This window comes from Sus scrofa, chromosome 8 (genome assembly GCF_054392235.1).
Source record: "Sus scrofa isolate SSC_HxYL_T2T_F1_AM1 chromosome 8, Sscrofa_HxYL_maternal_Yorkshire_Landrace_v2.0, whole genome shotgun sequence".
In the NCBI taxonomy this organism is placed as follows: Eukaryota; Metazoa; Chordata; class Mammalia; order Artiodactyla; family Suidae; genus Sus; species Sus scrofa.
Window position 1 is genome coordinate 19,405,048 of NC_139390.1, and position 27,353 is coordinate 19,432,400.

The following is a 27,353-nucleotide window of genomic DNA, read 5'->3' on the forward strand; positions in this document are numbered from 1 at the left end:
CTGCGCCATGACAGGAACTCCTCCAAAAAATGGCAATTTCATAATAGTATTTCCTTATAGGAGTGTTTCACAGTTAATACCTCATTCTATTAATGGAAATGGACATCTGAGCTCTTTTCTGGGCAATTTTATGTATGCCTTTAGGAGTTTGAGTTTCACAAGCATCTGTTTTTGTTAGAATGTATCACATATTTTTACAATTTGCCTTTCATTTATGTAAATTTTACCTAGAAAATAAACCAGCAACAAATATTGAACTCTGTTAATAATATGCGTGCTGATGTATTTATGGCTAAAATGAACTGATGCCTATACGACTTTAAAATAAAGCAAGAATAGTGGGGTTTTTTTTTGAAATTTATCAAGTTTAATTTTTCAAAGGTAACTGTTGTTATATTAGAAAATAAATCTTAAATGATAACATTTATTTCTAAGCATGCCATTTAACTATTTCAAAACAGATTGTTTTTTTTAAATGATACAAACACAGGTAAAAATGTTGCTTTCACCAACTTACAATCATTGGGAATTTAACTCTAGAAAAATAATATTACTATGTCATCTAAAAATCTGTATTGATAAACTGCATATACGTTCAAACTTATAAAGCAATTTGTACAGAAAATAATATACATATATAGTTCACTTATAAGATCACTGTATAATAGTTACAAAACTGTTTTGAGAAATGTGGCTTAAGGAAGCTTCAAAATAGGTAAAAGTCAAAGAGACAAATATCTCTTCAGTATGACATTTCTTTCACCACTAACGAAAGAGAACCCAAGCATTCTGTGAACATAGAGAAAGTCCCACATTTCTTGGTGTATTCTTAAAATGGAAAGACATTTAGATGGGAGAAGATGACTGGGAAGCAACTCCCTGCCATGCTCAGCAGGTCAAGTTGGACAAGCCATCCTGCATCCACTGGCCTCAGTGTAGTTCAGGTGGGGAGCCATCAGAGGGGATGGATGTGACCTGGCAGCTGGGGAGGCCTGAGTGGTGGGGAGGGAATGGCATGACTTTACTCCCCAGGCTCACTCTTGGGGAAAGGGCCATCAAGGCTTGGTGCTTGGCCTCCAGGATGCTTTGGAAAGACCCCCTGGGAGGTGGTGGTTCTCATCTTCCAGGAACTTGAGCATCTCCACCATCTCCTCTTCTTGTTTAGACTGCATGACTCTCTCTTTCTCCAGTTCTTGAGCCAGAGAATTGACTTCTTCCATCAACATCAGGTTGATTCTCATCATCTCTCTGTAGGTGACCGTGAGGCTGGGTATATTTAATGACTCTCTCTCTAGCCTGGCCTTCTCTAATGATGTCTCCATCTCTTCATTCTCCTTTTGAGCAGCATAAATCTTCTCAATGAGTTGGCCTTTCTCCTCAATCTGTGCAGCCAATGTTTTTGCGAGCTGCTTTTCACATCTCAGGTAAAGTCGACTTCGAACAGACCGAAGCAGTCGCAATGTAAAGACGAGTCCTACCAAGAAGGGGATGATGACATACAGACACACCACTGTCTCCCACTGGAAGCTCTGGAAAGTGGACCGTGAACCAAAGCCATTGGGCAGCAGCAACACCAGCACCTCACTCAGCTGCCCAAGAATCAGCTCAAAGCCAAGCTCCACAGAGGATGGCAGCCCCTCCATGGCACTGATCCAGCACAGGGCTCTGCCCAGTTACCGTGGATCCACCAGGCACAACAAACCCCAAGATTCCGCCTGGAACCCAGCCAGCAACTGCCATCCTGGATTGGTCAGTTATCTGCTCAGTGTTGGGGGAGGGTGGCAGGGGGGAAATTGGTAAATCAAGTGTGATTCTTCCCATCATTGTCTCAAGAGACTTCTGTATCTCGTTCTTATTGTGTTCATATCAGGAGTCAGCTTGTGCCAGAAGTCTGACCCAAAATGTGAAGACAGTTGACCACCGATGTTGCATCATTTCCAAATTCCAGAAGATACTGATGGGCTTCATCCACACAGCGAAAGAGGTGCTGAAGGAATCTAGAGGCAAATCACTTCTCAATAGAGGGTGTGTCCAATTCGAGGGCCTTGAATCCTCTGGATACAGCACAGCCATTGATCTTCAGCACTTGAGCATGTCCTATACTTTTCCCCAATCCTTGGCTTTCTCTTTGGCTGTAAGTGTATCATAGGGTACCAGCAGGGGATGGTTTCCTCCTTGTCCAGTTCCGGTATTGTCCGCATCAGCCAAACACAAACAGCCTTGATCAAATTCTTCTTTTTCTCCTAAACAGCAGACTACCAATCATGGGCTTTAATTAAGGCATTTTCTTTCACTAAGGACCCAGGTGCTTGAGCTGCTGGAGCTGTTGCGTGTCCTGCCGCCGCTGCGTGTCCTGCTGCTGCAGTTTCTCAAGAATAGTGGATTAAAAGAAGAATTACTAGATGGATAGATAGGTTAGAAAAGCAAGAAGTATCCTAAAATGTTTATTGCAAAGTCTAGGTAGGACGTATAGAGGTGTTCAGTGCAAAAAGGTTTCCACTTTTTTACATATTCAAAAATATTTATAATAAAAATATAGATAAATGGAACACATGTATATATCATGTAAATTACCCTACATGTGTAAAAAGTTTATAGCCCAATAACTTTTTTTGGCTATGACCAAAAAAAATTAAAAAAAAAAAAGCGGTCACATTTCTAATCTGCAATTTAAAAACTCATGTACTGCCCTAACCTGAATTGACGTATCAAATCAAATCAATCTTTGTACAATTTTACAATAAAAATATCAACAAGTGGCTTTGATTACAGAGTGCTGACCAAGTCCTTCTAGAGTGTGTGCATCTTACTTTCTAAAAATGCAACTTTCAAAATTCTGAAATACATCTGGCCCCTGGGGCTAGCTAAGGGATCCAGACCTCTCTTAGGTGATAAGTAGCTTTGGCCAAGACCCTATTGTGGCTCTAGGCGGGCCTCAGATCCATGTGAATAATGCTTTCTAAACCAGTCAATTCTACCTTCTAGGACAGCAGCAGACCGCCAAAAAGTATGCTGAAGGAAGGTACTTGAGAAGTTTATATGTAAACACAGGCTGTACTTTAAAATGCGAAACGGCCATGACCTGCTTTATCAGAGATGGAAGGAAGATAGGAAAATATATTCCCCTAAAGGGACAGATTCGAGAGTTACACACACGCCATCAACCCTTCTCTCCTCGCCCGTGCAAAGTAATACAAAAATCCTACAGTCCAAACTAGAATCAAACAGACAGCATCCCTGACCTGTAAACGAAATCCATTCCCATTTAAAAAAAAAAAAAGGAAAGCCTTCTGATTGAACTAGTGTATGCCTTTTCCACTGGAACCTAAAAGGGAGACCTGAGACCTTCTCTCCCTCTCTCCAAGTTTTGGAAACTTCATTCTGTCTGTCACTTCCTGGTTGGGAGTGATAAGAAGGCAGCGTGAACGCGGTTAGATCCATACCCTGTGTAAAGCCCACGGTTACAGGGGGGAGGCTCGTCAGGATGGCTGTCCCATTAAGGCCTGCCCAGCAGACCCCGAGAGGATGTCTGCAGCCCACCTGAGCAGGGCTGGAGGCGGAGCCGAGCCCATGAACAGTGGATGCCTATCAGCGGTGGACTCTGCTTTAGAAATCACTCCCTGGACAGGTGCCGGCTGATCACCATCTCCAAGGGCTGGCTTTTAAGTCCAGTGCCCACCAGCAAAATCATTATCCCTCTAATGAGGACAGCCCGGCCCGATCTGATTTCTTTAGCTCACTCTTGCCAAGCAGTTATGTCCTGGCCCTTGGACTGACGTGACCAGCATTGGAGGCTGTGGTGGTGGCATGACCTCAGAGTCCCAAGGTTCCAGATGAAGCTAATCAAAGCTTCCCACTCATCTTTTCTGAACACCATCGGTTCCCAGTGAAACTCTTTAACAGTTAATATGTACTGAGGACTCGTCCCGAGCCAGGTACTAATCTATGTGCTAAAAATATTTTAGCTCATTTTCCTCTAACACGTAGAGGCCACTATTCCCTTTTGACACACAGGCAAGGGAAGGCAGAGAAAAAGCAATGGAGCGGAGCAGGAAATCAGTCGGAGTTAGTGTGTGCAGCCTCTACCTCCTCACCTCTGGTTCCATGGGTTCCTGGAAACAGCACCTCTGACTTCTTCCCCCTTACGGTGGGGAGAACTCTGGTTCTGGAATGAACCCAACCTAGTTCCAATGGGGCGCTTCCACCATTAGTTGTGGGCAACTAGGAAACTGGCTAAGCCTCTCCTCAGCTGTAAAACCAGGACCATTTTGGCAGAGGGAAAGGGCCTGGGTGTTGGAATGAGACCCAGTTTTGATCGCAGCTCAGCCAATTCTAAGTAATCCTATGTCACACCCACTAACCCCTCTAGCCTCAGCAGGAAAGGGAGCTCCTCTTACCCCAAAGACTGTGCAGTGTGGGCACTGGAGACAGTGTATGTAGGCACATAACTAGATTCCTGCTTTGTGTGTGTGTGTCTTTTTTGGGGGGTGGGGGTGAACCCGTGGTATATGGAAGTTCCCAGGCTAGGGGTTGAATCGGAGCTATAGCTGCCAGCTTATGCCACAGCCACAGCAACGCCAGATCCGAGTGGAGTCTGCATCCTCCACCACAGCTCACGGCAACGCCGCATTCTTAACCCACTGAGCAAGGCCAGGGATCGAACCCGCATCCTCATGGACACTAGTCAGGTTCTTAACTTGCTGAGCCACAACATGAACTCAGGGTTGCTGCTTTGATAAGGGCCATGATGGGCTCTCCCTGGAGCAGATCTTCTCAAAGCCAGGATGGAGAAACGTGTGAGAACACAGGAAACGAGGGGCAGAGCAGAAGGTGATATAAAGTCCACGTTTACCCAAAGCTGGGATAGGCAGGCAGGATGTTCTCCAGCTGAGAGCTGCCCTCCTCTGCCTTTGCCTTTCTCAGCCTGGCTAATCCAGCCCCATCCTGCCGCAGACCCAGGGCTCCAGCGGGCCAAGTGTCCAACTGCTGAGTCCAAACTACTAGGGCACAGAGCATCCCAGAGCCTGATAAGGCAGAACAATCCTGGCTTTGTTTGGGAAGGATTTGTCCCTGGGTTTCCAGTTGGCGTCTATCTCTGTCTCAATGTCTGACCACTTCAGCCTCAGCGGAGCTAAACTAGAAGATCCAGGTTCCTGGGCAGGAGAAAGCGGGGGCCGGGGAGCCCCGCTAGCTCACCCTGGCTGGGATCTCGGCTGGCCGGGGCGGGGGCGCAGCAGCCGGGGCGCAGGGCGCGGGGACATTCGCAGGGACCGTCGGAGCCTTCCTCCCGCGGCCGGTTCGCCTCTTTCCTCCGCGCGCAGCGGGCGAGATCAGGATGGGCTCACTAAGCCCGCAGGTAGGCGGTGCCCCGACGGAGGCAGCAAGCGGTCCTGGAATGTGCGAGGGGCGTGATGACGGCCGCAGCCGCCGCCGGGCTTTTTGCGTAACACCTTCGCTATAAATTCCCCGGCTCCGCGCTCCCGCTGGCTGCCTGCTCCGCTCCAGAGTGCGCCGCGCCGCGGTGAGTACCAACGCCTGGGTCAGGCGCTTCCTCCTCCCCTCTGGCTTTTGAAAGAACCTCAATTCGCTTTTCATTTACGGAATTCGTCTAGGTCTCCCTCCATCCTGACTTCAGAGAACTTGGCTGGCCTTGGGCTGCGGAAGAAAAAGAATAATAATTGATCCTTTCCGAACTTTCAGATTTTTTTCCTTAGTGTTGCTGCTGTTGCTAGTATTTCAACTTACTATATACTTCTAGTAGTGGCGCTTTGGAATTCTAAACTTAGAAATGTTTGGGGACTCCAGTCACTTAGGAGTCAGGACAACCAGGCTTATTTTTTCTTTTTCCCCTTTTGGCCCAGCTCATGGCATGTGGAAGTTCCCAGGTGAGGGATCAAGCCCGTGCCACAGCAGCGACCCAAGCTGCTGCAGTGATAACGCCAGATCCTTAGCCTGGAGTGCCTCAAGGGAACTCCACGACTGGGCTCTTTTTGGTCACTAACTAGCTGTGTGAACTGAGTGAGGCAGGTTTTTGTGAGCCCACAAGCCTCAATTCCCCTCTCTTTACAAGAAAGGGAACAGAAGGGTCTCAGCCTTTCCTGTACAGAAAGTTCAGAGTTTGGGTGGCTGTCCAGGGATGCTGTGCCTCCCTCATTGTGACTTCAACGTGCTACTGTTCTTTCTTTTTTTTCTTTTTCTTTCTTTTTTGTTTTTTTGTCTTTTTGCCTTTTCTTGGGCTGCTCCCTCGGCATATGGAGGTTCCCAGGCTAGGGGTTCAATCGGAGTTGTAGCCACCGGCCTACGCCAGAGCCACAGCAACGCGGGATCCAAGCCACGTCTGCAACCTACACCACAGCTCACGGCAACGCTGGATCCTTAACCCACAGAGCAAGGCCAGGGATTGAACCCACAACCTCATGGTTCCTAGTCGGAATCGTTAACCACTGAGCCACGAGGGGAACTCCTTTTTTTTTTTTTTTTTTCCTTTTTATGGTTGGACCTGCAGCATGTGGAGGTTCCTGGGCTAGGGGTTGAATCAGAGTGGCAGCTGCCAGCCTACCCCACAGCCGCAGCAAAGCGGGATCCAAGCTTCCAGTCTGCAATCTACACTGCAGCTTTTGGCAAAGCTGGATCCTTTAGCCCACTGAGTGAGGCCAGGGATTGAACCCACGTCCTCACAGATACTATGTTGGGTTCTTAACCCGCTGAGCCACAACGAGAATTCCCACGTGCTGGTGTTCTTGTTTGCAGAGTTATTTATCTAAAGTGACTGCAAGATACAGTCCCAGTTTGCTGGTCCCATCAAGGCAAGCAGCAATGGCAAAGAGCCTGACCATCAGCCTGCCTTAGAGAGTCAGAGGGTACCAGGCAGGCAGGCTGGGGAGATGTGTGCAGGTGTGGTTGTGTTGGGGGGACCAAGCATCTGCAGGTCAGAAAGAAGGCATGTGGAATGGAGGTAATTCTGTCTTCAGATTCCTTGTGCAGCTGGCACTAAGGTGAAAAGAAACCCTCCTTTGGAGTTCCTGTTGTGGCTCAGTGGCTAACGAATCTGACTAGGAACCATGAGGTTGCGGGTTCGATCCCTGGCCTTGCTCAGTGGGTTAGGGATCCAGCGTTGCCGTGAGCTGTGGTGTAGGTTGCAGACGTGGCTTGGATCCCGCGTTGCTGTGGCTCTGGCGTAGGCCGGTGGCTACAAGCTCCGATTGAACCCCTAGCCTGGGAACCTCCATATGCCATGGAAGCGGCCCTAGAAAAGGCAAAAAGACAAGAAAAAGAAAAGAAACCCTCCTTTTTCTTGGTGAGGAGGCAACTTCCTCAAACTTGTTGGTTTCACGAAAGCAGCTTGCAGATTTTATCACTTAGAATCCCTTCTTCCTCACAGTTTAGGTTCACCGAGAGATTTTTCTGTTAGAGATTTTGCTTGTTCCAGCTCTGTGACTTTCCCCCCTGCTCTTGTGCTGGGATTCTTGATCCTGTTCTGTGTTGGGTATTCTTGGAAAAAGTTGTGCCGAACAGGAATGACCATTGTTTCAGATTGTCGGGCGTGTTTGAATCTCTGGCCCCTGCCAGCCAACCAGCCGATAATGATCTGTCTCTAGCATTGTAACTCTGGGAACTGTAGCTGGAAGGGCCTGCTTTGTAAAGGTTTGGGTGTTAAACTGCCCCCTTTAAAATCTACCCCAAGTCACTCAACCTTCTCATGGAAACAAGTCCTCAGGGGTTGGAAGATAGACATCTGGGTTATTTGTTTTAGACACACAACAGACAGAATTCAGCTTAAATTAACTTTGAAGAAAACAGGTTCTCAGTGATTTGGAATAAGCCTAATTTTTAGCCACCTTCCACCCTGCCTTCCTCCTCCCCCTCCCTCCACCCTGGAGACAGAAAGGTATTATCAGCAGGGAGTAGTCAGGCCATCCCAGTGAAAAAAATGCAAAAAGTGGAAGTTCCCATTGTGGCTCAGTGGTAATGAACCTGACTAGTATCCATGAGGACTCGGGTTTGATCCCTGGTCTTGCTCAGTGGGCTAAGGATCTGGCTATGGTATAGGTGTGGTGCAGATCTGGCACTGCTGTGGCTGTGGTGTAGGCTGGCAGCTGTAGCAACAATTTGACACCTGGCCTGGGAACTTTAATATATATGCTGCAGATGTGGCCCTAAAAAGCAAAAAAGCACAAAAAGAAAAACGATTACAATATGTTTAAGATGTTTAGGTTTTATAAATTAGCTTTTCTAATCTCCTCGGTATAGTGCAAAATTATTAATATAGCTATATGTTAATTAGAGGATATATTTTAAAGTATCAAAAATACCAATTGAAAGTGCACTAGGAGTTCCTGTTCGTGGCGCAGTGGTTAACGAATCCGACTAGGAACCATGAGGTTTCGGGTTCGACCCCTGGCCTCACTCAGTGGGTTCAGGATCCAGTGTGGCCATGAGCTGTGGTGTAGGTTGCAGACGTGGCTCGGATCTGGCGTTGCTGTGGCTGTGGTGTAGGCTGGCAGCTGTAGCGCTGATTGGACCCCTAGCCTGGGAACTTCCATATGCCGTGGGTGGGGCCCTAAAAAGCAAAAAAAGAAAAAGGCATTAGGGTGGGCAGATGTGGTTTGGTAATAGGGCCCTAGTTTAAAGCCATAGAGTAAATGTCTTTAAAATCCTCTTAGTGCATGTCTTTAAACTCATTAAGACAAAGTTGAGCCAATGGCTTCCTTGTCTCTGATTCCACCACCATGTCCTCCAGGGATTATTGTGCTCTGTGCTGACTAAAGGAAGCTGAAGGAAGCAACTATTGCCCTCTTAGGAATTTTTGAAGTCTTGGTCATTCTTTGTATAAGAAAATATTTCTTAGGAATTCCCATTGTGAGATCCCTGGCCTCGCTCAGTGGGTTAAGGATCCGGCGTTGCCTTGAGGTGTGATGTAGTTAGTAGATGCGGCTCAGATCCTGCATGGCTGTGGCTGTGGTGTAGGCCAGTAGCTACAGCTCTGATTGGACCCCTACCCTGGGAACTTCCATATGCCATGGACTTGGCCCTAAAATGGAAAAAAAAGAAAGAAAGAAAGAAAATATTGCTTTTCTTTTTCTTTTTCTTTCTAGTCGGTTCTTAACCCACTGAGCCACAGTGGGGACTCCCCCAGATTTTTTTTTTTCTCTTTGGCTGTCCCATGGCGTGTGGAGTTCCTGGGCCAGGGTCCAAATGCAAGCAATGTTCTCTTGAGCCTATTTGGAACAAGGAAGTCAGACGACCCGAATCTGCCTTGCGTCTGAAGGCTTAGTGTGGGTGGAAGCAATTCGTTTCTTTGTGCCTCATTTTCCTTTTCTGTAGAGTGGGGATAACGTTGGTACGGAGGTAGGAATACTTCAAGTGAACTGACAAATACATCAAGGACTCGTGAGATTAAACAAGTTTGTGTACCGGGTCTGGCACAAGACGCTCAGTAAGCATTTGGCTGGCAGACCCTGACCTGCGTGCTGCGGCCTGAGGTCAGCCTTTCCGTGCTTGTGGAGGTCACGGTCTGGTGGGCAAATACATGCGTGTCCTGGTCTCTCTGCAGGACGCTGCCCCCACCCCCATGCCCCCTCCTATCCCCGCCTTCTTCAGATGCCCTTGAACTGCTGTTGTACTGAGTGCGGGCAGCCCTAGAACAGGTCCTGGGTGGAGAGGCTCAAACAATGCAGAGTGTAGGGGTTGGATGCCTGCCAGGGGCTCTCTATTTTCTCGCTGCCCAGGTCCAAGAAAGACCGGGCATTTTTTTATTTTCCCTCTCTTGGCCTGCAAGAGTTCTTGGCATCGAGTACACTTGTGAATGCAGGAAGTTGACCCAGAAGAGTTATCCCCATTGTCAGCTCAACTGTGGAGGCGCTTGGGGTTGGGGAGGGGGAGGCGGCAAGGGAGCAGATGTGCAATCATAGCAGGAAATTTGGGGCCTGGGCAATAAAAATTGTCCTGGGTATTAGTACCAAACTGCTGAAAGCCATGATTTTCCCTGGCAGGTAGCAAAAGGATGCTCGAATATGGCCTTAGGGCAAGGGCCTCCGGGGGGGGGGGGGGGGCAGGGAGAGGGAACGGGGATGGCTGGGTCTGAGAAACGGGGATGGGACAAAACCTTTGGAGGGGGCCAAGGGCTCCAAGGACCCCTGCTGGCCTCCAAAGTCCCCTCCCAAGGGAATTGGCTTCTAGACTGGCCAGCATCTGCCACTCCCCTGAGAGTAGTGGCTTCAGATTCAGGCTACGTCGTCTGTCCTGCCCACTCAGTGTCAGCCTGTCCTGCTCAGCTGAGCCTCCTAAGAGTCTTGGCACTTGGCAAATCTAGGGCTTTGAAATCCAGGCCTCCAGGCAAATCCAAGGACATGCCTGAGCCCTTGTGGGGGGAGTCAGCAGGCTGTCATTAGAGCATTCTTGGCTGGCACTTCTAGCTGTCTGGCTGAGGCACGCGTGACCCCTGTGGAGATGGGAGCCCAGCCCTCTCTCCCAGGCACCTTCAGAGCCCCGCAGAGCCAGGGCCTGAGGCGCCTTGCTGCTTTGGGGCCTGGGGGATAACCAACTCCTCCCTGGCCAAGAGTCCTAGGAAAAGGCCCCAGATTTTGGAGCCAGCAAGCAGCCCTGAGTTCAAGCCCTGACTCCATCACCAGGTAGCTGTGAGGCTTTAATTTCTTTGTGCTCAGTTTCTTCGTAAAGGGGAAGAGCTATCTTATAACTGTAAACCAGTTGTAATGAAAATAAATACATAAATAAAATATCCAAAAAAAATGAGGTCACAGATCACTTAGGAACCTCATCTCAAAACAAACACATCCTTTTCTCTTCATGCTTTGGATTCCCTTTTGCACAGATTATTTACTGAGGTCCCTCCGTTGCGCACTGAGATGAAAGCTGAGATGAAGGCAAAGTGGAGTTGAGGCTGCTCATTGTTCTGACGCGGCTCATTTCACAAAGTTCTGAGAGTTTCCTCTGCCAGGCACTCTGCTCAGGGCCTCGCCTACGCTCATTAATCACTACATTAATCACTAATCACTACTGAGTCCTACAAACACTCAATGAGAAAGAAATATCTCTATTTTTGAGATGATGAAACTGAAGCTTGGCGAGGCTCAGGGTCACTGCAAAGCCCTCCCTCGCCCACCATGAGGTTCTCTCTCTGGGTGCTGTGTGCCAGGTGCCATGGGGTCAGCAGAGAACAGCTACCTGGTCTCAGGGCTGATCACGAGGCGTTTGCTCCATGTGTTCCTTTGCTCCGCATCTGCGGGGTCCCCCCACTCAGGGCCTGGGGCCGTGCTGGGCTCTGTGATGGGTCAGATCACAGTCCTGGCTGCCTGCCCCTTAGCTGTGTGGAGCCACACCCCTCTCCTTACCTGCAGCTTCTACCACAGTGAATGCCCATGAATGATGGTGGAGTAGAAGAATATACCAGAAAATGAAGTATTGTTATTCCTGTCTGCCTCTCCACACAGCAGTCTGCGGATGCTAGCGTCCCTTGTATAAAATAATGTAGTACTGTGAGCTCCCACTGTGGCACAAGGGATCGGTGGCATCTTGGGTGTGCTGGGACGCAGGTTCGATCCCGGCCCAAGAAGCATCTGGCCCTGCCACAGCTGTGACTTGGGTCACAACTGTGGCTGGGATCTGATCCCTGGCCCAGGAACTCCATATGCTGAGGGGTGGCCAAAAATAAATAAATAAATAAACAAATAAACAAAAAAATAAAATACATGTATATGTATATGTATATAGAGACAGAGAGAGGGGGAGAGAATATTTGCATATAATGCTATCCTCTGGTATACCTTTTTTTTTTTTTTTTTTGGCAATGCCTGCAGCATGTGGAAGTTCCTGGGCCAGGGATTGAATCTGATCCAAAGCAGTGATCCCCAGGCTACCAGGGAACTGCCATTTTTTTTAGGTTTTATTGAAGTACAGTTGACTTACAAGACTGTGATAGTTTCTGCTGTACAACAATATGATTTAATTATACGTGCACACACATCCATTCTCTTTCAGATTTTTTTCCCACATAGGTTATCACAGAATATTGGGTAGAGGTCCCTGCGCTATACAGCAGGGCCCCGGTGGCCAATCATTGCACATACCTCAGTGAGAATATCATATCCCATTCCCAGTCCCTTCCAGTGTAACTTTAAATCATCTCTAGATAGATTATTTATAATGCCTAATATAATGTAAATACTATGTAATTAGTTATAAATAAAATGCAAACATTATGGAAATTGTTGCCTGTATACCATAAATTCAGCTGTTGCTTTTTGGAACTTGCTGGGATATTTTTTTTCCCCTGAATATTTTCCGTCTGTGGCTGGTTGAATCCTTGGCTGCAGAAGTTGAGGATAAGGAGGGCCTGCCTACTCAACTGAAGGAGAGGAAATGGTTGCTTCATCGGGAAAGTATTTCTAAAGGGGGCTGGGGCTCGTGACAAACAGCTGAACTTGGAGTAGGGGAAGCAAGATTTTCAGGAAGGAGAAGAGACTTTCATTAGAAAGTTGCCCTTGAATGATTCCTTGTTGTGACACAACGGGATCGGGGGTGGCTCTGCAGGGCCAGAACCCAGAGGGTTCGATTCCTGGCCCCTGCACAGGGAGGTAAAGCATCTGGCATGGCCAGAGCTGCAGTGCAGGTCAAAACTGTGGCTTGGGAGTTCCCATCATGGCTCAGTGAAAACAATCTGACTAGTATCCACATAAGGATGCAAGTTCAATCCCTGGCCTTGTTCAGTGGGTTAAGGATCCAGCATTGCCACGAGCTGTCACGTAAGTGGCAGATGCAGCTTGGATCTGGTGTTGCTGTGGCTGTGGTGTAGGCCAGCAGCGATAGCTCTGATTAGACCCCTAGCCTGGGAACCTCCATATGCTGCTAGTCCAGCCCTAAAAAGACCAAAAAAAAAAAAAAGAAGAAGAAAAAACTGGCTTGGATCTGATCCCTGGCCTAGGAACTCCATGTGCGACAGGGTGGCAAAAAAAAACCAAGGTGTCTTTGCTTCAGAGATGCTGATGAAAAATAAATAAGGACCTGGAGAGGAAGGAAGTTGGCACAGGCCTTACACAGAGGAAGTATTCAAGGCATCCTGGCTTGTTGGGTCCCTTGAGACCATATCGAACTCCTTTCTGTCCAGATCAGTGGAAATGGGTGTCTGTCTATGCCATTGCTTAGCATTATGAGTTACTTAGATGGAACTGTGTTTCCCAATTCACTAGGAAATAAATCCAGTCAGTGAAGGCAATTGAAATAAGCAGAGGAGTTCCCGTTGTGGCTCAGCAGTAATGAACCTGACTAATACCCATGAGGATTCAGGTTCGATCCCTGGCCCCGCTCCGTGGGTTAAAGGATCTGGCATTGCTATGGTGCGTAGGCTGGTAGCTGCAGCTCCCGACTCAATCCCTAGCCTGGGAGTTTCCATTATGCTGCAGGTTCATCCTTAAAAAGCAAAAATGAAAGAGGTAAATAAACAAGTAAAGCAGATAATCTCCGCTCTTAGATCTTATTGCTAATGGGCATTTCCCAAGCGGGGGCTGCTGTAACGTCCAGGTTGCAGCTTCCCCTTTTTTTTTTTTTTTTTTTTTTGTCTTTTTGCCATTTCTAGGGCTGCTCCCGCAGATGTGGAGGTTCCCAGGCTAGGGGTCGAATTGGAGCTGTAGCCACTGGCCTGTGCCAGAGCTACAGCAATGCGGGATCCGAGCTGAGTCTTCGACCTACACCACAGCTCACGGCAACGCTGGATCCTTAACCCACTGAGCAAGGCCAGGGATCGAACCCAAAACCTCATGGTTCCTAGTCAGATTCGTTAACCACTGAGCCATGATGGGAACTCCATTCATTACATTCCTTCGTCGAACCCCATGTGTTGACTTCCATTCATGAATGTTCATGCCTTCTGTGTGGTCTACTGAGCACTGGACTCCTGCCCTCTAAAACTTGAATTCTAGTTGACAAGACAGTGTAAATATACATAAGAATAGGAGAATAACTCCAGAGTGAATTAAGATTATAGAAGAGAGCTGGTAGAAGGTCACAAGTTCCTTTTTTTTTTTTTTTTTTTTTGTCTTTTTAAGGCTGTAGCTGAGGCATATGGAGGTTCCAAGGCCAGGGGTCTCATTGGAGCTGCAGCTGCCGGCCTATGCCAGAGCCACAGCAATTCGGGATCCGAGCCATGTCTGCGACCTACACCACAGCTCATGGCAACGCCAGATCCTTAACCCACTGAATGAGGCCAGGAATCAAACCTGCATCCTTATGGATACAAGTCAGATTCATGGATACTAGTCAGATTCATTTCTGCTGAGCCATGATGGGAACTGGGAAGGTCACAATTTCTAAATTTTTCCTTCAAAATACCCTCCAGAGCAGTGAGCCAGATAGATGAATCATTGGAGTTCTGTACCCAGAACAGCTGATTGCAAGCTAAAAGCAGTTCTTTGTGGCCTGTTTTCTTTTTTTAATTTGTAATATATGTGCATTTGCATTGTGTACTATAATATGCCCATGCTTGTTTTAATATGTTCATCGATAATCACACGAGGTTTACCCCTAGTCCAGGAACTTCCATATGCCACAGGTGCAGCTCTAAAAAGAAAAAAATAAAATTAACATAAAAATAAAATGAAAAAGTTGGAGTTCCCATCGTGGCTCAGTGGTTAACGAATCCGATTAGGAACCACGAGGTTGCGGGTTCGATCCCTGGCCTTGCTCAGTGGGTTAAGGATCTGGCGTTTCTGTGAGCTGTGGTGTAGGTTGCAGATGCAGCTCGGATCCTGCGTTGCTGTGGCCCTAGTGTAGGCTGGCGGCTGCAGCTCCGATTAGACCCTTAGCCTGGGAACTTCCATATGCCGGAGGAGCAGCCCTAGAAAAGGCAAAAAGACTAAATAAATAAATAAATAAATAAATAAATAAAATGAAAAAATTAAACACACACACACACTGGGGATTTCCCATTGTGGCTCAGCGGTAACAAACCCGACTAGGATTCTTGAGGATGCAGGTTCCCTCCCTGGCCTTGCTCAGTGGGTTAAAGGATCTGGCATTGCCGTGAGCTCTGGTGTAGGTCACAGACACAGCTCAGATATGGCATTGCTGTGGCTGTGGCATAGGCCGGCAGCACACCTCTGATTTGACCCCTTAGCCTAGGAACTTCCATATGCTGAAGGTTTGGCCCTAAAAAGACAGGGGGAAAAAAAAAAACAAAAACAAAAACCTGGTCTATCACTCACCTGTTGAGTGACTTTGAACATGTTGCTTAAGTATCTTGGAGCCCCAGGTTTTTGCATTTGCAGATGGCCATGCTCATGGCCCCATTCTTACGTAAAAACTGAATGAAATATGTGTGGGGCACCAGCACGAGCCTGGCATCTCTTTGGCACTCATTACATGGTAGTTGCTGTTATCAGGAATCAACTAAAAGATGTGGTGTGGTGTGCGATGGAGCCGGATGAGTCCCAAGTGTGGGACACTCAGAGGAGGCAAGACCGGAGAGGCCTGGGCAACTCAGGCAGAGGAACGGGAGGGAGGGCGTGGGGCGAGCCTAAGGGATGGAAGATGGGGCGGGGAGGGCCTGCCTGGGCGAGAGCAGAGAGGATTCAGGGTCCCAATTTTAGGAGGGTGTGAACAGCGGAGAGGGCTCCCTGGGGGGGCGTGGAGTTGAGTCCACGCGATCACAGCTGTCTCCTGGGGAAGTGAACCTGTAGAAAGAGGCTGGTGCTCAAACAAGTTAAACAGGCTGCTGTGTCGGTCCAGTCAGGAGACCGAGGCTCCACTTGGGGAGGTGGCTCAGGAACCAGACACCCTGAATGGAGACGCATCAGTAGGTCCTGGCATTGGCTAGACTTGGGGGCTGTCAGAGATGACGTGGAGATTCTGGGATGATGATGGCAAGATTCACGCACAGCAAAGTTCCACAGAGCCGTGGATTTGGGGAGATGAGTTGGATTTGGGTTGTGGTGAAGTCCGAGTGCTGACGGCTGTAAGAAGCCCATGAACAGTGCAGATGGGAGGTTCAGATGTGGGTCGAGGGCTGTGTACAGATGTCCGGGTGGGAAATGCTTCAAGACCACGGGAGCCTCGTTCCTCCTCCCTGATGTCTGTGTGCAGTAAATGGACGGCGACTTCCTCCACCAAGAGTGTCAGCCTCTTTTCCGTGTGCCTAGAATTGGGCCATTAATCAAATATCTCAGTTTCAATGGTTTTAACCTGTGACCTAACTCCTTCCAGGAGTGGTCCAGGTCATGGGGTAATTGAGCGGCCAGCATGGACTCTGGAGTCAGAGGAACTCCCAAATCATGCCTGTGGCCTTGGGCCAAGTGGCTTCATCCCTCTGGGTGCTTTGGTGTCTCATCTGAACAGTGGGAAGAGCACTAACTTATTACAGGATTGGTAAGAGGCATTAGAGGAGCGAAGGCCGCGTGCGTGCTGCTTAAGAAGAAAGGAAAGAGCTGGTTTGTCATGCTCTGCCGTTGCACAGGGGACATGGAGAAAGTTCCTTGGGCTGGACAAATTCACGCAATCATCTTACGTTGGGGACTCACAAAATCAGCTTCTTTTAGCTCCCAGCGTCGTCAATATGAACAAGAGTAACAGTGCAGGGGCCCCAGAACCATCATCCGACTCTGGTGGGACTGAGGGCTGGGCTGCATCTCCTAGAAGAATGTGGACATTTCAGATAGAAGAAAATAAAAATCACAGACAATGTTTGCCATCCATTCTGAACACCGTGGAACTTTTCTGGATCCCTATTGAGAGCATGTGGTGAATGGACATAAATGTGCTTTTTATTCCTAATCCGTCTAAAGCATTTCCTGTTTTGTTGTTGTTTGTTTTGTTTGTTTTTGCTTTTTAGGGCCCCATCTGCGGCATAGGGAGGTTCCCAGGCTAGGGGTCGAATCAGAGCTATATAGCTGCCACGCCAGATCCGCGCTGCATCTGCAACCTACACCACAGCTCACAGCAATGCCGGATCCTTAACCCACTAAGCAAGGCCAAGCTTCGAACCCGCAACCTCATGGATACTCGTTGGATGCGTTGCCGCTGCACCATGGTGGGAACTCCGAGGCTCGTATTTCATAACAAGCATTTTATCCAGTTGTACTTAACTCTTCTGTGAGTTGTTTGTTTCCAGTCCTCTGGGCTGCATTGTCTGCCAGGACAAGGACTTCGAGTAGGGGACGTGCAGGCGTGTTGGGAGCCAGGCTTCCTCCTTCCTCTCTGCGGAACCGAGAAAGGCTTTGTTGAGAAAAATGGGTAATGAGGACATCTGCCAAAGGCTGCAGACAATGTGATTCTGACAAAGAAGGGGTCGTTACTCCAGGCCAGTGATCCCTGCTGCTGTTTCTAAGGCACTTTGCAGGCAGCACCATTCATCTCATAACCCTGCAAAGCATGGAGCATGCTCTCCAGCTTGTAGATGGGGAACCCCCCCTCAGCTTTGAGCTCAGGCATAAAGGGATTTGCATCTATTGATAAGTGGTGTCTGTGGGATTTGAACCAGATCTAACGTAGTCACATAGCACGGGGGCGAAGGAGGTTTAGTGCCGATCTGCAGTTGAACTTGTCCCTTAATGAGAAGCAGATGGGGAACCCACTGGAAAATTGGGGGGACTTGGCGTACTCTGAGTGGATGAAGCTGATGGGCAACTTCCCTTTGTGACTAAAGGAGAGAGTCAAGACAGGCCAAGCCGTCGAGAGGCTCACCTGGAGTTCCTGTTGCAGCTCAGCAGGTTAAGAACCTGACATAGGGTCTGAGAGGATGCTGGCCTTGCTCAGTGGGTTAAGGATCCGGTATTGCTGCAAGCTGCAGTGTAGGCGGCAGATGTGGCTCAGATCTGGTGTTGCTGTGGCTGAGCTGGGCGGTGGCAGCTGCAGCTCTGATTTGACCCCTAACCTGGGAGCTTTAGGCTGCAGCCCTAAAAAGACACAACAACAACAACAAAACAAAAGAGACTCACCTGCTATGTGGATTTGAGGCTAGAATGGAGAAGTGGGAAGAAGTGGTTTGATTTGGTGACAGCCTGGGTGGGTGGTGGGGGAGGCCTATGGAGGCCTGAAGTTTGGTGCTTCAGGGTCCACGCTTAGCCCCCCCAAGTTTTTGCAACCACTGGCTCTTCTTGTCATGAAGACTGTACCGCTTTCCATAGCTGCTGCTTTAAGCTCTTTTCTCAACCACAGACCATGGCTCCTTGGCCTGAGGTGGAAAATGCCCAGCCTAACTCTGAGGAGTGCACCACGAAAGGCAAGGAGACCCACAAAGGTAAGTGCCGCCCCTCCCCGCCTGGGCTGGCCCCCAGGGAGGACCCGGGAGATCTGGGCCTGGTTCCACATTGCTCATGGCCTCTGCTGCTTGTTTGGGCAGATGATACCGGCACCCCTGGCACCAAGATTGAACTCCAGCCGTCCCATTCTGCCATGGCTCTGGTGGAGGAGCCCCCAAAGGTGGAGGATCCCTGGGACCTGCCCGAGCTTAAGAACACAGGGATCAAGTGGTCAGGTAAGAATGAGGCCTTGGAGTTCCCGTCATGGTGCAGTGGTTAACGAATCCGACTAGGAACCATGAGGTTGCGGGTTTGATCCCTGCCCTTGCTCAGTGGATTAACGATCTGGCGTTGCCGTGAGCTGTGGTGTAGGTCGCAGACGCGGCTCGGATCCCGCGTTGCTGTGGCTCTGGCGTAGGTCGGCAGCTACAGCTCCGATTCGACCCCTAGCCTGGGAACCTCCATATGCTGCAGGAGCGGCCCAAGAAATACCAAAAAAAAATAAAAATAAAAAAAAATAAGAATGAGGCCAGCGGGGCAGGCAGTGTCACCTCCTCTGTGTCCTCCTCCCCTTTCCATGGTCCAGGCAAAGGTCCTCACTAGGGGATGCCACCTGCCAGTCTTGGAGGCTTAAGAGTTAAGCGCCTGTTGATGGCTGGGGTCCGTCTCTTGTTCTTTTATTTATTCAACAGATGTGCCAGCGCTGGGGTTATAACCAGACCAGACCCTCTGCTGCTCCTCATAATCCATTTGGTGCTGGACCAGGTCAGGTCCTGTCAGGTGCTGTGGGTGCGCAGCAAACAGATGAGGCCCCAAGAGCAGCGGAGGGGGCATCAGGGAAGTCTTACAAAGACACGTTACGCTGCACCTCTGTTCATTTCCTACCTGCAGTGTGTGAGGGTCAGATGGCTGGGAGGGAGGACGTGAGTAGAAGGGTTCCTGTTGGGGTGCAGGGGAAATGAATTCCACTAGTATCCATGAGGATGCAGGTTTGATCCCTGGCCTCGCTCGGTGGATAGGGAATCCAGCGTTGCCGTGAGCTGTGGTGTGTGTAGGTTGCAGATGCAGGTCGGATCCCGTGAGGCTGTGGCTGTGGCTGTGGTGTAGGCCAGCAGCTCCAGCTCTGATTCGAGCCCTAGCCAGGGAACTTCCATAGGCTGCAGGCGCGGCCCTAAAACAGCACACACAGAAAGTGGGTAGAGAAGGCAGTGACCGAGGATTGAACCTTCCAGGATGTATGAGCGCCCGAACCCTCCCCAGATGGAGGCTGTAATTGCTACCTTGTGGCCACTTTATAGAAATATTCCGTGCTGTTCTCCAGGTGCTTAGAAGAGCCATTATCCCTGACCCCACACTTGGCAGGGGGCAAGTGCTCTTAACCGGCTCATCAGTGACACTGGTTCAGCCGGGCATGGCATGGCACCTGCTTGGCCTGTGTGTCCCCAGACCCCACCAGCCCCTCCTCCCAGAGCCAGGTCCCTCCGAGACATTTCGCCACAGCTTTCAACCAGATGGACTGCAGTCGTAATTGCTTTGAAACGTGAGCCGGTGGATGAAGCCCGTCTGTCTCTAGCTTTTGCTGCCCAGAAGAGCTGACAGCCGCCTGGTGGGGTGGGCGGAGGTGGGGCGGTTCTGAGCTCAGTGTCACCTTCTCAGTGTTTCAGACACTCAAAACTTTCCTGCCTTTTCCTCTCCCCCAGAGAGAGACACCAAAGGGAAGATTTTCTGTGTCTTCCAAGGGATTGGGAAGTTCATCTTGATTCTGGTATTTCTCTACTTTTTCGTGTGCTCCTTGGATGTGCTCAGCAGCGCCTTCCACCTGGTTGGAGGTACGGATGAAAGGTCAAAGGTCTCTGGTGGGGGGAGGTGTTGTCATCGGATTTGGTTCCGAAGGTCGCAGCTCAGCAAGCCCTCTCCAGCCACAGTCTCAGGAGTGGTTTAGGACTGGAAGCCACCTCCGATCATCTGTAACATCCTGCCCCCGTTTTATAGAAGAGAGAGCCAAGCCCTATCAAAGGGCCAGGACTGGCTGGCTGAGGCGGCTAGAGCCGGTGCCAAGCTGTCAGCTCCTTGCGTTTGCCCATGAACCCTAGACAGGAAGCTGTTTGACCTCAAGACTTAAGTGAGAGATCGATCCCTGCTGTCTCTGGGCCTCCCCACCCAAGGAGCGGATTGGATAACAGTGTGCTTCGGCTAAAGCAATGACCCAAAATTAAAGCTGGCCTTTTGCTGGAGAAGAATGGGGTCCCTGTCCTGGGGGACTCTGAGTCCACAGAAGTTGCCTAAACACCTCCCAGAATTGAGTGGCTGTGTAGGGTGAGGGGACCCAGAAGTGGAGTCTGGGAGTTCTCGATGTGGCACAGTGGAAACGAAACTCATTAGTATCTGTGAGGATGCGGGTTCGATCCCTGGCTTCGCTCAGTGGGTTAAGGATCCAGCATTGCTGCAAGCTGTGGTCTAGGTGGCAGACGAGGCTTGGATCCTGCAGTGCTGTGGCTGTGGTGTAGGCCGGCAGCTGCCGCTCTGATTCAACCCCTAGTCTGGGAACTTCCATACTCTGCAGATGAAGCCATTTAAAAAAAAAAAAAAAATTAGGAGTTCCCATTGTGGTGCAGCTGAATTGAATCCGACTAGGAACCAAGTTCGATCCCTGGGTTAAGGATCCGGCATTGCCGTGAGCTGTCGTGTAAGTCACAGACGAGGCTTGGGTCCTGTGTTGCTGTGGCTGTGGCATAGGCTGGCAGCTACAGTTCTGATTCGACCCCTAACCTGGGAACCTCTGTAGGCCACGGGTGCGGCCCTAAAAGGACGAAAGACCGAAAAAAAAAAAAAATTAGGAGATGGCTTGATGGTCTTAGAGGCACCTTGAAACATGATGCTCCCAGTAATTGTCAGTTTCAGGCTGAGACTAGGGGCTGGGATTCAGGGGCCAGATGGAGAAGAATGGGAGGATTCGCTTGAATCAATCTTCGGAATTAAGAATATATTGCAAGAAAATAAAATTGTTACAAAGCAAAAAAAAATATATATATATATATATATATATGTATATGTATATATTGCAGAGGCAAGAGGGGCCTCAGGAGATAGACTGGGACTCATTGGGCCAAGTAGAGTTAAGGCCAGATTCCTGATCAGAGGGGCCTAGAGGAGCCATCGTTGACCGGTGGATGTGGTTGAAGGATGGGAAGGTGCAGGGTAGGGGGACAAGGGGAGCAGGAGTGGGCGGGGGACTAGGTCGCAGACTCAGAGACGTAGCGTCAGAGCAGCCCTGGGGAGAAGCCCGAGGAAGCCAGATGCCCTCGCTACCAGCCAGGCTGGAGGCTGGGCTTTCCAACCCCCAGCCAGCTGCCTTGACCAGCAGCTGCCTTGACGGTCACTCAGCACCCACCTAACCCCCATCACGTGGCCACGGGTTTGTTTTTCAGGAAAGGTGGCCGGAAAATTCTTCACCAGCAACTCTATTATGTCCAACCCCATGTCCGGGATGGTGATCGGGGTGTTGGTGACAGTCCTGATTCAGAGTTCCAGCACCTCCACGTCCATCGTCGTCAGCATGGTGGCCTCTTCCCGTGAGTCCAGGCGCCCAGAAGCCCAGACCCAGGCATTTCCCTGTTCAGCCGGGGAGGCTGGGGCTGCCTCTGAATGTGTCCAGACTGGTCACCATTACTTTCTGTCTTGTCCAACTGTGATGTACTCCGCTTAGGTCCTAGGAAGCCCTCCCTTTCATTCCCATGGCTGCATCTAAAGCCTAAAGATTCAGTTCTGAATTCTCTAGAACTGTGCCGTCCAGTCCAAAATGTCATTACCTACATATGGCTATTTCTTTCTTTCTTCTTTTTTTTAACCCCAAATCCAGCTACCCCGTTGCATCAGCTAAACTTCATGGAATCAGCACCCACAAAGGGCTAGTGGCTGCCATGCTGGACCGGGTCGATCTAGAACATTTCTATCACTGCTCTCAGAGCTAAGAATAAAGCCACGTAATCACATCACGCGTTAGCTTTAGGGCAGCGGTGCTTGGGCAGCTGATACTCCAAACTGGAACCTGCTCAACATTTGCCCTAAGTTGAGACACACTCTGGGAGGAGGACTGGTTTGAACCAGTTACGTTTCAGCCCGAATGCTAAGTAGAACTTTTCTGGCCAGATTAGAAAAAAAAGTATTCATCACTTCTCAAATACGTTACTTTCATATGTTAGAATGTGTGGCAGTATACTAATTTTGTTAGAAAAAAAATTAGAGTGCTGCAAATTTGCTATAACATACAAGTCCTTCCACATTATTTGCTGGTCTCCATTAAGCCAGGCTTGCACCTGCAGCAGGAGAGCAGAGGGATACGAAGGAGCTTGAAAACTAGGGTCCACAGAAGGGCTTCCTGGAGTCTGAATTCCCTAAAATTATAAACTGGAATTTTTTTTTGTATGTGTCCATATTTCTATAATGAGCTTTCCAAGCTTTTGTCAGATTCACAGTGAGGTGCAGACCCTAATGAGGTCAAGAATTGATGCTTTAGGGAGTTCCCAAAACTGTTCTCAGCAGTTAACAAACGACTAGCATCCATGAGGACACAGGTTCCATCCCTGGCCTCGCTCAGTGGGTTAAGGAGCTGGTGTTGCCCTGAGCTGTGGTGCAGGTTGAAGACGTGGTTCGGATCCCATGTGGCTGTGGCTGTGGTGTAGACTGGCAGCTGTAGCTGCGACTTGACTCCTAGCCTGGGAACCTCCATGTGCTGCTGGGTGCGGCCCTAAAAAAAAAAAAAAACAAAAAAAAACAAAAAACAACTGATGCTTTAGTGGATTACCAGCCCGAAAGATGTCAGCTTGCCTTGGGCCACATCGGAAACATGGCCAAGTGACCTTCCTAAACTTGCTAACTCGCTTAGCCTTTTCTCCCTCCAGTGCTGACCGTGCGCTCTGCAATCCCCATCATCATGGGAGCCAACATCGGAACCTCCATCACCAACACCCTCGTGGCTCTCTTGCAGGCAGGAGACCGGAATGAGTTCAGAAGGTAGGAGGCTCACGTTAAGCCTTAGCCACCACCAGGCCCATCGGTGTCAAGACCACATTGTCCTAACTGCCGTTAAGTGGCCAATGGGAGCTGGGTCGCTGTCCCTAGACTTGTGAGATGAAGCCATGGTGGGTACAGCTGGGGACTGAGATCACATTTTGACCCGTGGATTAAATAAGCTCCCCAACCTGCAGAGCCGGGATAACGTATTTCTCACCCACCACGCTGTCTAAAGGAATTAACACGATCATGAGATAAATTCTTAGCAAGGTGCCCTGCACACTCCGGCTCCCTCCCGAAGCTTGACCTACTGAGTGGTGTAGTTAAAACAAGGCCAGTTTGAATAGTTTCACTTAATCAGAAATCATTATAAGCTCCTAAAAGCTTCCATTTGGGGCCGGTTCAACCCATGCCACTTTTTCTTTGTTCTTCACTCACATGCCAATAAAAAGCAAAAAGGAGCCTTTATTGTGGATGAGTGAGATCTGAAAATGGGACGCAGAGGGGTGAATTCAGGCAAAGAGAACCCTTTTCTTCCAGCATGTTAATGTGAAAACTAAGCACATTTCGCAGGCTCACTTCTAACTGGTGCTGGGCTTTTTCCAGAGTTTGTCAAAATAGAGAAGCACTCCCCAACCAAAAAAAAAAAAAAAAACCAAAACCCAAAAACACTTCTTTGAAAAGATACATGCACTCCGATATTCAGAGCAACATTATTTACAATTGCCAAGTTATGGAAATATCTATCCCCAGAGCAATGGATAAAGAGGATGCGGTACATGTGTTATATGTGATATATACATATGATCTATACCCAGCCTTAAAGAATGAGATTTTCACCATTTTCAGCAACATGAGTGGACTTGCAGGGCATTATGCTAAGTGAAATGAGTCAGACAGAAACAAATACTATGTGATATCACTTATGTGTGGAGACGGAAAAATACGACAAACTAGTGAATAAAACAAAAGAAGCAAAACTCACAGATATGAGCGGTTACCAGTGGAGAGAGGGCAGTGGGAAGGGCCAGATGGGGGAGGGGAGTAAGTGCATAACTACTGGGTATAAAATGAGCTATAAGGATGTATTACACAATACAGGGAATATAGCCAATATTTTATAATAACTATACATGGAATACAACCTTTAAAAATCTTTGAGAGTGCTTGTACATAGGAATACAATTGACCTAACACACCCCTGTTTGGGATATTTAAATAGAATGCTTTCAGTAACATCTTGGGAAATAGGTATCATTCCATCCAGGTAATTTGTTCCTAGATAGATTTCTGGAACAATAATTACTATCTCAAACAACTATAAGGCTCTTTAAATATTTTGCCAAACTATGAAGAAGTATTTGTATCACTTTGTGTTGGCAGTGTATGAAAATGTCTTAAAAATCCTAAAACTTAATCCATCCTCTCCAGGAAGAAAAAGTTAACATTGTAACGTATTAGTTAATAGGGTAAGTGGAAATTTGTGCTTCCACATAAATAAATTGCAAATTTCTTTTATTACTAGTGAGGTCAAGGGTTTCTCCCCCATGTGTTTATTTGCTTCTGTTTGTTCATGTTCTGTGTCCTCTTTGGTTTGGCAGCATATGGAAGTTCCCAGGCTCGGGGTCGAATCAGATCTGCACCTACAGGCCTATGCCACAGTCCCAACAACACTGGATCCAAGCCACGTCTGTGAGCTATGTTGTTGCCACTTATGGCAACGCTGGATCCTTAACCCACTGAGCCATTTTTTATTTTTATTTTATTTATTTATTTTTTTTGGTCTTTTTTTTTGCTTTTTCTAGGGCTGCTCCCGCAGCACATGGAGGTTCCCAGGCTAGGGGTCTAATAGGATCTGTAGCCGCCAGCCTACGTCAGAGCCACAGCAACTCGGGATCCGAGCTTCGTCTGCAACTACACCATAGCTCATGGCAACGTCGGATCCTTAACCCACTGAGCAAGGCCAGGGATTGAACCCGCAGCCTCATGGTTCCTAATCGGATTCCTTAACCACTGCGCCATTACGGGAACTCTGACTGAGCCATTTTTTAAATGAGTTTCTTAAGCTGGAGATAAGACAGAATTCATGGGGCATCTTTGAACCTTCTCAGTTGAAAATTGTGGTATATGTCAGCTTTGTTTCCTGTGGAGGCTGTTTAAATGTTTGAACAAGTCTCAAGATCTTAAAGTTAAGAATTCAGTTGTGTAGGAGGCTTTGATGGTTAACGACTGGCCCCCATCTTTCCAAAAGGAGGGTTGGGTTGTCTTCAATATGTGCGGATTCAAAAGTGGTCTTGAAGTTTTTTTTTTCAAATAGTGCTCGATGAGCTAATTCTTGCAGCCAAACCACCTCTAGCTCCCTTTTTCCCAAGTGGAGCCAACTAAGGACTGTCAGCTTTGGTGGGAGGGACTCTGCCAGACAGTGGAAAACCAGGATCCAGGAACCAGAGCACATGCAGTGGTCTTCAATTCCTTCACGCTTGCTGACCCTCAGCTTCCCCATCTGCCAAATGGGAATATTAAGACCACCCACTTTGGGGATTGCTGTGAGAATGAAAGGATTGTACGCATGTTCCTACACAGAGAGGTGACACCTGGCAGTTGATACAAGTGACGACTTGCCTAGGTGATTGGTGCCCACAGGCTGGTTGACTGATTTGGCTCGGGGTGGTGTTCCTTCCCTTGCTGCAGGGCCTTTGCAGGGGCCACTGTCCACGACTTCTTCAACTGGCTCTCCGTGTTGGTGCTCTTGCCTCTGGAGGCAGCCACCGGTTACCTGGAGCGCCTGACCAGCATGGTGGTGGAGAGCTTCCACTTCAAGAGTGGAGAGGATGCCCCAGAACTTCTGAAAGTTATCACTGATCCCTTCACGAAGCTCATCGTCCAGGTAACCTGGGTTCCTTCAGAGAAAGGTGCTAACTCCCCCACCCCCGCCCCACATCCCCGCTTAGCCAAGCAGAGATGGAAGAGATGGGTGAGGGTCTGTGAACTGCCCTTCGGCTGCCTCTGGAAGAGCCCAGGGAGATTGACACTCAGCGGGACGGAGTAATTGGCCTCCTTGACTTCAACATGTGTCTCGGAGTTCCCGTCGTGGCGCAGTGGTTAACAAATCCGACTAGGAACCATGAGGTTGCGGGTTCGGTCCCTGCCCTTGCTCAGTGGGTTCCAGCGTTGCCGTGAGCTGGGGTGTAGGTTGCAGACCCGGCTTGGATCCTGCGTTGCTGTGGCTCTGGTGTAGGCCGGTGGCTACAGCTCCGATTGGACCCCTAGCCTGGGAACCTCCATATGCCGTGGGAGCGGCCCAAGAAATAGCAAAAAAAAAAAAAAAAAGACAAAAAAAAACAAAACCAAAAAAAAAAAACCATGTGTCTCATCTTTTTGGGGGTGGGAGTGGGGGATGGTTACCCAAGGACATGGGAGCCCTTTGTTCCCACCACTGGCGGGGCTCACTGATGAAACAGTACCCTTACTCCCCGCCAAAGAGGACGTGGTTCCTGCCTTTGCTTCCATCTCATCCCACCGCTCTACAGGCTCTGTCCATATTATTGAAATAAATGAAAGATGGCTTTGCAGATGTTGCCTTGGGAAGAAGGGGCCAACTTGAGCTTAGCTCTTTGACTCTTACCTTCTGTCCTCCAATATCTACTGCATGCTTCCTAGATACTGGTCCATTGTTCCTACCATCATTCAGTGTGTTTATGCAACACCTACCAACATCCAGGCGCTGTGCCGGGCCCTGCGAATGCAGATAGAGTGATCCCCGCCCCGCTCGCCTCTGCAGGGGCTCACAGTCCTCAGAGCCCCTCTTAACAGCTTCCCTGCTGTCGGTCCCACGTCATTCCGAAGGACTTGCCGACTCTCTTCTGTCCATTGCCTTCCTCAGCTGGATAAAACCGTTCTCCACCAAATTGCCTTAAGTGATGAATCAGCCCGAAACAAGAGTATGATCAAGATCTGGTGTGAAACTTTCACCAGTGTGGTAAGTTTCTAGGAAAATGGCTGGGTGTGGGTGTAGCTGATAAAGCAAAAGGCTGGGCAAATCAAAGATAAGGAGAAAGAAAAGTTGAGGATGCCCAGAGAACCAAAACTAGCCAG

General features: G+C 48.8%; 2 protein-coding genes across 3 annotated transcripts in view; one reads left to right on the top strand and one right to left on the bottom strand.

The window, feature by feature from the left end:
• Positions 1-344: 344 nt before the first annotated feature.
• On the bottom strand, positions 345-25,208 carry LOC146400354 (uncharacterized). The gene is made up of 4 exons (XM_084971716.1): positions 25,132-25,208; positions 7,224-7,978; positions 5,197-6,239; positions 345-2,359 (listed from the first exon to the last, which is right to left on the bottom strand). Exons 3-4 carry the CDS (start codon positions 5,593-5,595, stop codon positions 2,294-2,296), a joined length of 465 nt encoding a protein of 154 aa, XP_084827842.1. The 5' UTR covers positions 5,596-6,239; positions 7,224-7,978; positions 25,132-25,208; the 3' UTR covers positions 345-2,293.
• SLC34A2 (solute carrier family 34 member 2) overlaps positions 5,486-27,353 on the top strand; it is a 29,016-nt gene continuing 7,148 nt past the window's right edge. Inside the window, exons 1-8 of one of the 2 annotated variants that reach the window (XM_005666562.4) lie at positions 5,486-5,521; positions 18,163-18,244; positions 18,347-18,481; positions 19,946-20,074; positions 21,674-21,817; positions 23,147-23,258; positions 25,950-26,145; positions 27,142-27,237. In XM_005666562.4, coding sequence (XP_005666619.3) covers positions 18,166-18,244; positions 18,347-18,481; positions 19,946-20,074; positions 21,674-21,817; positions 23,147-23,258; positions 25,950-26,145; positions 27,142-27,237 — 891 coding nt within the window. In that variant the 5' untranslated portion in view covers positions 5,486-5,521; positions 18,163-18,165. 2 annotated transcript variants of the gene reach the window in all.

What these genes read in the sequence shown, in the direction of transcription:
- LOC146400354 (XM_084971716.1), bottom strand. Translation starts at nt 5,595, where the DNA reads ATGAAAAGCGAATTGAGGTTCTTTCAAAAGCCAGAGGGGAGGAGGAAG. An exon ending in CAGCCGAGATCCCAGCCAGG is followed by an intron (nt 2,360 to 5,196) that starts GTGAGCTAGCGG and finishes GAGAAACTGCAG; the next exon opens with CAGCAGGACACGCAGCGGCG.